At 36.9% G+C, this 10,718-nt stretch overlaps 1 protein-coding gene across 1 annotated transcript; it reads right to left on the reverse strand.

Annotated features, from left to right (window-relative positions):
* Positions 1 to 215: 215 nt before the first annotated feature.
* Positions 216 to 6,937, reverse strand: LOC135932660 (butyrophilin-like protein 10). Its single transcript, XM_065470202.1, has 3 exons — positions 6,637 to 6,937; positions 5,586 to 5,864; positions 216 to 328 (listed from the first exon to the last, which is right to left on the reverse strand). The coding sequence occupies exons 1-3, from the start codon at positions 6,935 to 6,937 to the stop codon at positions 216 to 218; spliced, it is 693 nt and encodes a 230-aa protein (XP_065326274.1).
* Between the last annotated feature and the right edge of the window lie 3,781 nt (positions 6,938 to 10,718).

Below are 10,718 nucleotides of genomic sequence, written 5' to 3' on the forward strand. Positions count from 1 at the left end.
AATGGGGTGTCACAGGGTCCCCATAGGAAAAAAAAAATTGTAAATGTAAAATAATTATTCTTCTGTAGCAATAACAAAGTATAACATAAATTATTCTGTAGCAATTACATAAGAATATCCAGTAATGACCCTTCTACAATTAAACACATTCACTTACCGAAAATCGGGGGGATCTGCTGTGGGAAATGGGTGCAAGGCTTTGACCACAAACTTAGTCACTGCTCGGCGACATTCATCCTGGCCTGAAAGGAGACGCTACCGGTAGACTGCAGCAAGAACTGCCAGCGAATGCCAGCCAGACTCTGTCTCTCTCTCTCATCATGATCACCTAAATGCACAGTAATGGCAAGTTTTGTAATAAGGCAGATCGCGCTAACATAATATGCACTGTTAGTTGATTATTTACCTGCCGCATTAACGGGAGAGGACGTGCGGTTGGGTTGAGATTCACGAGTCCGGAGCGGAATTAAAAAACACGACATTCATTTAAGGTTATCGCGTGTTTTGTGAGCAAATGCTTTTGCATATTCGTAGTGTTTCCTCCCTTAAAGTGAAATATCTACTTTGCAAGTATTGCAAGTTGCCCTGTTGTCAACAAGAACCGGTTTTCGATACCCATCCCTATTCACAGGGCCATATTTTGACACACACATAGTGGCTTGCAAAAGTATTCAGCTCCCTTGAACTTTTCCACATTTTGTCACATTACAGCCACAAACATGAATCATTTTTATTGGAATTCCACGTGAAAGACCAATACAAAGTGGTGTACGCGTGAGAAGTGGAACGAAAATCATACATGATTGCAAACATTTTTTACAAATAAATAACTGAAAAGTGGGGTGTAAGTATACTGTATATCAGCTTGACATTATGCTTGTAATATTATTAGTAGGGATGCAACGATACCAATTTTTTCAAACAAATATGATACCGATACTAGGATCTGAGTACTTGCCAATACAGAGTACAAAAAAACGATACTTCTACCATACACACACACACACACACACACACACACACACACAAATGCAATGAATTGGAAGACAGGTTTTATTTTATTCTCCACCGATAAAAAATAAAATATTAATAAAAATGACCACAAAAATAAAATTTCAAGTGAAAAATAAGCACTTCTGTTAAATTATTGCAGTCTCCACATTGTAATTTAATAACATATCACTGAACTATTCGCACTGTCTCGAGCTTTCAGAATAAAAAAATAAACACTTCTGTTTGGAATAAAATAAATACAAATTAGGTTTGAGAATAAAATAAACTTTTAAATTATTGCAGTGTCCATATTGTAAACAAACAAACAACATAAAAGTATTTGGCATTGACGAACAAAATCCTCATCAGTTGAGGACTGAGATCACACACACTGCTTGTCTTTACCTCTTCAGTATGTTTTGGCACCATTATCTCCCTGATGTATGGGCGGCTGGGAATGTTTTCCACTTCTGGCATTGGCTGGTCATCCAGAGTGATAAAATGAGTCAGCGCCGCCCTTTAACTGCCCACGCATTTTCTCTTGACATTTTTCATCGCTTTTCCAAAACCCGATTTAAAGTTGGCTGTTCCAGTCCACTCCACACTGCTGACATTTTGTTTAGCCTTGCTACAGCAGCCTCCAGTTTCTCTTTTTTTATCTGGAGACACCAGTCTCACTTGCCTAACCCTGTGCCTTTTTAGCATGGCATGTCCCCCTAGTGGCCAATCTAAAAAACTACAACAGAAATGACAAGCCACCCTCTCATTAATGAAATAAGTTGGTATTGGTTCTCGGTATCGGTTAACTTTTAAGAGTACACACACATTTTACTGTATCGGCCCCGATACTAGAATTGGTATTGGTGCATCCCTAATTATTAGAGTTTAATGTATGCTGGAGTATGAAATAAATAAGGGCCTGTAAGTGTGGAGAAAAAAATGTAAGAAAAAGTAAAACAGCTTTAGACTGTTGATGGACAGTGACTTTCTTTCCTTGTTAAACATATTATGATCAGCTAAAAGTCATCAGAACATCACACTTAGACCTATTTTGTCACGGCTAGGGCAGCAGTCGTGTTGTGGAATGAGGAAAAGAGGACCCAAAATGCTGGCGATGGCTGATGATTCGAGTGACGTTTATGTACAAGGTGGTGTAGTGGCAAACAGGCAGTGAGGCATGACAAATAACTGAAGAAACCTAATTTGGGGGAACTAAAAAACAAACATGGGAACATACGAAACAAGGTGTGGGGCAGAGAGACGCGGGCAGAGGGGCAGAGGAACAGAACACCAAGGAACACAGGATACTAAGAAACGCAGACGAGCCGACAACAGGCACAGACTGACACCCACTATATATACACACACAAGGTAATCGGGTAATCACACACAGGAGGGGAGAACAGCTGATCCTAATACACACGATAACAGGAAGACACAAGCAGAACACAATGACAACAGTCAGAGACCTTCAGAATAAAACAGGAAATCTAGAACACGAACAGGGAAAAGAGGGGGGGGGGATACAGATTACCAAAATCAGAATAACTAGAACAGAGGAAAATAATCACAATAAACCCAAAACGCTGGGTCAACAACTCAGCACCATGACATATTTGAGTTGTAGCTTTAATCTGGTCCACTCCCCAGCCTTAGAAGTAACACTGATGGTAGGTTCTAAAGGAACTAACAACTACCACTTTGATTGACAGGGTAACCTGTAAGAGCTAATTGCACAAATAAAAAAATAATACTCAAACCATTGCCTTTACTGTTTCAAAAAAGCTTAAAAAGTGAATGTCCACAACTTAGACTAATGGCAGAATATTTTATTAAAGAAATTTAGCAAGTGCATGGTAGAAGTAAAATAGTAAAAAAGAGTAACAATCCCCAAGCAATAATCAAAAACTACACTTATCTAACTAATATATTGTGAGCTGAATTTGTTCTTAACTTTGGTGAAGAGACATGATGAGTGCAACTAGATCTGAAAATCCACTGATGATAATCACCCAACAGGAAAGCAGCTGGCCATTCATGGTATTTGAGCAGATATAAATTCCAAAATCAATTCACGGGTTTAAGGTTTGGACTTCCATTACCCATTTTAGTGTCCCTGCTGGAATTTTCTGAGAAACTGTGAATCCCTTTCATCCAATCTTCTGAACTGCTCATCTCACAGAAGACAACAGGGAAGAACGCAGAGTCTCTTTTACACCCCATTTTTATGATCAGTCTTTCTCCCCCCTTTTCAACTGGGCGTCACATGTTCGTATTTTGGACATCCAATCAAGTTGTTGACATTTAATCATCCGATGTCCACCCACACCTTATCTCTCTCTCTCTTTCTGTCTAAATTACATGATTTAACACAAAATTTGTACTTTTAAACCTTGAAATCAATTCATTACATATTCTTTGTTAACCTTAATTTGCAGAATTTTTCTTTAGCAATTTTTCCCATTGACATTCATTGTAACATAATTCAAACACAGGAATACTTTGTTTGACCTTTTAAAAACTCTGTTACTTAACATTTTTTCATTGATTTTATTAAACTTATATTATTAAGTCATACATTTTGTAGTCAGACACTTTATATGACTAGAGGCTCTAATGTGTCTCTTTCAACACCTTCCTGCACCACACGTACGCACTCACCAAGATCGGACTCTTGGTGAGGCCTGATATTAGAATCAGACACAAAATTGTCTGAGGAACTTTCTTTCTTGCTTGTTTCTCTGACACTTTCTTCTAAATCTCTTTCATTTCTTTGTTCTTCTTTCAAGTGTTTCATAATTTGTTCCTTGTCTTTTTCTAGCTTTCCCTTCCTTTCTGTCATTTGGATTATAATCTTTTCTGTTTTCTCCATTAGGTTTTCTGTCATATTTAGCAGTTCTTCATGCACTTTGATTCTGTTTTCCAGGCCAGTTCTTTTATCTCCACGCTTATTCATTTTTTTTTCTTTCTGAAGTATTGGGTAGTCTTTCTTCAGCTTTATCTCGATCTCTGTCAACTGTTTATTGTCCTCCTTCAGTAGTGCAATGAGGTTTTCTTTTTGGTTCTTCAGAGATGTCTTCTGCCCCATTAGTTTTTCAGTGGTTTGTTGAACATGTTTTAAGTCTTCCTCATTGTTCTGCAACTGATCTTCAAGTCTTTTCCTTTCCTCGCATACTTTCTGTAGTTTCTTCTCCATCTCTGTTTGATGTAGTTCATTTCCATCCTTATCATGTATCTTGTTTTCTTTGTGAATACAAATGCAGGAAAAAATGTTTAAAAGAAATATAGATGAGAACTCAAACACATACTTGGAAAGAGTGCTCAAGAGGAATACAAAAGAGAATGACAATTTGAAAAAATAAAATTGCAAAAGTAGAAATAAAAATGTTCAAAAATAAAATACTTATGTACTATTTTTATCATGTGATTAGGTAGAGGATCATTAGGGGGTCCTTTGTCCCTCTCGGTGAGTTACTCCCACAGACCTTAATCTGGGACTCTCCACCATTGGATGATCTGATATCCTCGTGTTGGTGTTGTTCCCAGATCATCATGAAAATGTTGTTCCAGGATCAACATTGCAAGTGACCAATCAGAATGTTGTGACTTTATTCTTTTGCGCGCCAAGCCATTCTTGCATTTATGAAATTCCAGTGTTGCAAGGACAATATCAATCCTGCTTACCGTTTATTAAATGGTTAGGGTTAGGGTTAGGATTAGGGTCAGGGTCCGTTGATCGGCCGACAGATGCGGTTTCTTGCAGCTTAAGTACAGTTTTTTGTTTTACAGCGGTTTTTCCCGAAGTCGCAAAAGTATGACGTCACAAAATTTTGATTGGTCACTTGCAATGTTGATCCTGGAACAACATTTTCATGATGATCTGGGACCAACACCAACACGAGGAAATCAGATCGACCCTCCACCATTTGACCCTAGAACTGAAGAAGCTTCTCAGAGGAGAGGTGAAACGTCTTCAAGCAACTTAAAAACATGCAGACACTTTTCTTTCCAAGCTCCTTAGACTACGATGACCTGGACGACTTAGAACCGTCACAGACATATTGCACTAATGAGACCAGCTCTGCATGTCTATAACACATCTCATTACAACACGGGACTCTAATCAAGTAACTCTAGTTACCAGCTGGTCATATTCTTTTATAAAAGTAACATTCCCAAGAGCCTCCAATTTTGTTCGTAAACCGCTGACATGCTGCAGTCTCCATCCACTGGGGGTTGCCTTCAACATAACTACATTATGTGTTTGTGTCATTTTTATTTGAATCACGTTTGTACTACTTAGCCCTTCAGTTACAATAAAACAAGACGTTAAACAGGTCTGATGATAATTTGAGGTTGGGGTAAAAAGTACTATGAAGTTTGAACTTACTGGTTTTCTTTTGTCCACATTTCCATATTAGGATTACTACTGCCCCAAAGCTTATTAAACAGACTGCCAAGTTGACGATAATGTGAACAGCAGTATTAGACTGAACCATAAAGAGATCACCTGAAATATAAGGAGACAAAATGTGCTAGAGTCTATTTTATGTAACTGAAAATTAACGTGAGTGATAAAAAAGCATTTCTACCTGAAACATGGATGTGTGCCTCTTTGATTTGACTGATATTCTGCTGTTGAACTTTGCAGGTGAAGCTGTAGCTCTGTCCTTTCTCCACAGTCACTTTACTGCTGACAGTATAGAGCCCATCAGAACCTCTGACATTTTTTGTAGGTTCAAGAGAAATAGGTTTTCCCTCACTGTCCACCCACAACATCTGAGGCTCTGGATACCAGCCATTAGATTTACACTCTAACACCATTTCATGTTTGACATTGGTAAGTTCTATGACTGGTGAGGAAACTGAACCTGCAAAGAAAAGAATGAAAAAACAAAATAATGAAATATAGTTGCCAAAATATTTAAAACTAAGCCCAAATCTGTTCAACCATAACTCAAATTGTCATTTTAAGCTTATAGAGAGGCACATTGCTATGTGAAATGAACTGTGCCAATCCCTCTGGTCTTATTTATTCCATTTGCTCTTCTCAAAGTTCTTGTATATAGGCTGAAATTAACTTGTACTTATCCAAGTAGTTCTTTTGTCAAATCAACTTTCCTCTGGTCTATCTGGGTTGGTAAAAGGTCTACCTTGGCTGCAGGTTTTTTTTTTGTTTGTTTGTTTGTTTGTTTTTTTTGTAGGGCAAGATACCCCTCGGTAGGCAAAAAGCCCATTTAGTTGGTGCAGAAATCCCCTGTGATTCTAAATACCGTTTTTTTGTTATGCACATCTTTTATTTCTCTAGTTGTGCTGTTTAATAACTCAGCTGCTACATGTGCTACACTGGTCAGCTTGTGTGCCCAAAGGCCAGAAGTGCCAATGATTCAGTACTCATTCCCTCTTGCAGTTCATGTCAATATGCTCAGCCCAAATATCTGTCCAGGAAGTATTTTTATCCCAAGAAAGAGCTATTTTGGTTACCCAAAATAAATGCACTTCTATTCTCAACTCATATGTCTCTGTAGCTGACACAAGTGTTTCTTTATCCCTCCTGTTCATTCTGTGCCCTTTGACCCTCAGTATGTATGTTTCTTTACATCTAAATTGCAAAGTGAAGAAATTGATCTAAATTAAACTTACCCACAACAAGCACCACCACAGTTTCTGCATTAAATTTAGGTACAAGGCATTTGTATGTTCCTGCATCAGAGAGTTGTACTGTGGAGAGTTTCAATGAAACGTCTCCACACTGCAGTTTGTTGACAGAGAGTGATGTTCTTCCTGTGTACAAAGGATTCTGCTCAGTCAGAAGCTCCACACCCTCTCGCCTCACATAGACAGATCTAGGTTTGAGGTCAGTTCTGGACCAATCCACAGTCAGGTCAACAGCATCCACAGCAGGTTCCAGGTGGCATGGCAAAATGATGTCATCACCAATCATGGCCACTACTGGCTGAGTTGGACCAATCATCTGATGCTGACCTAAACAAATTTAGGGACAAATACAGTTCAGCAGTTTCACAATTGTGAAGATCAGGCTGAGCAAGCTATGTAACTGATTTATTTAACATAATTAACATTTCAACATAAACTGTTGTTGTTACAGTGTATGTTTTCATCTTCTGTGAAAGACTAAGAACTTTAAATTGTGGACTTTATAAATGTTTGTGTGCAACTTACCACCACAAGATTGTATTAGAAAAAGGAGGACAATGGCAACATGTTGCAAAACCAAGAGATGTTTATTCTTTAAAGGAGTCATTCTAGATATCTGCAAAAAAAAGAAGGGGGGGGGGCATATATCAAAACTGCTGATAGGAAAAGTGAAACTCTCAAAGACAGATTGATAGACTCTGCCATGCTGAACTAAAGCAAAATCACAAAAGCACTTAAAAAAATAAAAGTTCTGTAAAATTTATCTCTTTTGATAAGCAGAGATAAAACATTGATATATTTTCTTTCACTTAACGCAAGATTTTTTTTTTAAGTAAGTGGAAGCAATCTGTCAATGAAACAAATGAAATTTTCTAGTTTCAAGATCCTCTGTCTAAAAACAAGCTTGTATATCTTACTGAGATGTTAGTCATTAACATAAGTGTTAACTGTCATGAGATTATTTTGACTAGAAATACGACAAATATACTTGGTAAGATTTTGAGTTCTTGCAGTGTGTCTGTACATAGGCTATGGTTTCTGTTGCCCTGTTTACAATCAGATGTTGTCTATAAAATGCTGATAAATTGATTTTTTTTTCCAAATTGCAAACCCTTTAACTAATAACAGCATGTAATTAAAACCATGTAATTAAAAATACACATTTTGAATATTTATGTGTACACAAGTATCCAGAAATAATAATTATGTTACTTTTTCTCCTTGACTTGCTTACAGCACTCTTTGTGCCTCTGGTAACTGTTAATGCTAATGTAATCAATGTGATTTTTTTATTATAAGCACCTGCAAAAAAACTGAGAATGTTTAGCTTTGTTTGGTAAAGATCGACATACCTGTTAAGCTGCTCAAAACAGTCACCCCAGCTCAAAGAAACGTAGGTTGTAATAAAACTATGTGCACTCTCAACCCAACCCTCTGTTAAACAATAACACATGTTGACTTTATAGTTCCTGATATCAAAGGTCAGTTCTTTTCATAAAGTGAGGACTGGTTGGAATTTTGCTAAACTTTCAATTTGATTGGGTTTGTTCATTTAAGTCAAAGCTGTGTTTTAACAAATGTGCTTTAACATCCTACATGCTGTTAATTCCTTGTTTAGGAGTTGTGAACAAGGACATTATGTCTGTGAAAGGTGTCAAATATAGCTAACTGTGTCTTGGTGTATATATTTAAGAGCAGCACGTCAGGAATTTGATGACCATGAAACGAAATTCAATAATAAGGGTTTAAAAAAATGTTCCTAGGTATATTTGCATTGGGTCTTTAAAAAATTTCTCTCTTCTGAGAGAAAGAGCTTTAGCTCTCTCATGGCATAGCTTGCAAGTTTAAATATTAGTTGTTTTTGTTTTGTTTTGTTCTTTATTAAAGTAACACTGGAACATCTCTTTCTACACATGCTGTCTGGTTAACTTTTAATGTGCTTGAATTTGCATCATTCAGAGGACAATGCATATGTGCATATACACACTAACAACAGAAGCGCCTCATTAAACATGCATCAAACACATCCCGCTAAGATAATCTTTTTCACTCCCCAAAATGATCAGTCCATATTTACAAATTTACACACCCAATACACACACACACACACACACACACACACACACACACACACACACACACACACACACACACACAGATATCCTCTCTCAATCCATTTATCTCTTTCTCCCAAGCACACACATTTATCACATATTCAAAGCCTGGATATTTCGGTTACCACATTCTGTTATGTTTGTATTTTGTTGTTAAAGTTTTCAGTGCTGTTACAGTTTGCATAATAAATTTCCTCATTGATGAATCAGATTTTTATCTGAAAATTGTTTCACACACACATCCATATAAATCACTCTTGGGGCTTCCTGGTGGTCACATGGCTCCATAATAAAAGTGGCAAAAAGACAAGAATTTCATGCATTAGGCTACAATAGCAATGTTTTTTTAATCCAATGGAAAACAGTAAAAATGCCAAAAGTCCTTACTTTACTTCAAAATGAAGTGCTGGAATAGCAGGATTAGTGGTTTTATACTACAAGAGCAGAGAGGTTAAAAATGTGGTTTCAATGGGAGTGAATAGCGCATTTTTCTGTTGAGAGACACTATACAAAAAACTAATAATGCAATCAAATCAAATTTTTTGCTGTTCTTTGACATGTCCAAGAATAGAATCACCCTGATGCCTCATTCTCATACTATTTATTATATGAAAAATTGGAAAGTTAAAGTTTTTTCAATAAATAATTAATAATTCAAATGTTTACATTGGCATTTAAAGGCTTAAAATCCTTTAAAAAATGATTTATGGGGAAAAAAGTTCTTGTAAACACAAAGGTGTCCAGATGGTGAAAAATGCATCAGCAGAGTATGGATAACATGTAAGAGTAAAAGATTTTTTTTAAAAAAATTGTCTAAAAAGGCCATTTCCTGCAAAACTCCATGTCGCAAGCTATAACACAGCCACAATGATTGCCTAAAAAAAAAAAAAAGTCCTGAAGAGGGCATGAGGATTGTAACAGTGGAGAAAACTGCAGTCGCTACCCCATGGTTCACTCACTAGAGTAACGTTCCTGACATTGTACTAATGCCTGACTATCATACTTCCACAACTGATCAAGGGTGACATGTCACCACCAGGATAATTTGTTTTGTTTTTTTCAGCATGAACTGTGAGTCTCCAAAGTTTCAGGGTTTTCTCTCAGGAGGAAACTGACTCTAACCCAAACAGTTGAAGAGTCATGTCAACTGATAATTGTCACAGTTCAAAACAGACAGGTGCATACTCCGGCCATGTCTCAATATACTCACTTGTACGTACTTGCGTTCTTGTGAACTTGTGATAAGTCATCAGTTGCAGAAAAAGTACTGTTCCAAAATCAAAGTATGCATCAAGCCAAATACGCCAAAAAATCCTCCTGTTTTATCGAGCATGCATTGGTAGTGACTTGTGTGAACAGCCAGAATGCATTTTGACCAAAACTCAAACACACCAATGGAGTGCGGTGAAAGAATTTGGACTATTACTATTTATTGGTCACAAAATTTACGTTTAAGATATTTTCAGGTGAGAACGTTGCTGTGTAAACCTCAAATAAGTGCTCCATTTATCAAGACATCACATATTGTCTCACTAGAGCCAATGAGAACAGAGAACTCCCGGCACGTTATTTTTAAACCCCCCGGGGTCTTTCGCTACTCAGAGTAAACATGACATACACGTCTCTGAGATAACTTCTAAATGTTCATGTTTGGTTTATTTCAGTGTTTGATTTGTTCCTGAGTAAATCGATTTGGCTAAGATTAAAGTCAAGCTTCATAATTTTATTTTAATATTGAAGTTTTACTTGGAGAGCTGTCAGTATATTTTTAATTTCACCCGTCATATCCCGTGATATAAAATGTTCTGTTCTTATTTAATCAGCTGAATTGGATTAAATCTAATATTAAATTATTTAAATTCAGGAGGAAATATTTTCACCGGGAACAAAAACAGCATGTTAACACGTTGAGATCCTGAAGGCTGCTCCAAAAATGAAACTGAACTGAAATGA

The sequence above is a fragment of the Pelmatolapia mariae genome, linkage group LG3_W (assembly GCF_036321145.2).
Source record: "Pelmatolapia mariae isolate MD_Pm_ZW linkage group LG3_W, Pm_UMD_F_2, whole genome shotgun sequence".
In the NCBI taxonomy this organism is placed as follows: Eukaryota; Metazoa; Chordata; class Actinopteri; order Cichliformes; family Cichlidae; genus Pelmatolapia; species Pelmatolapia mariae.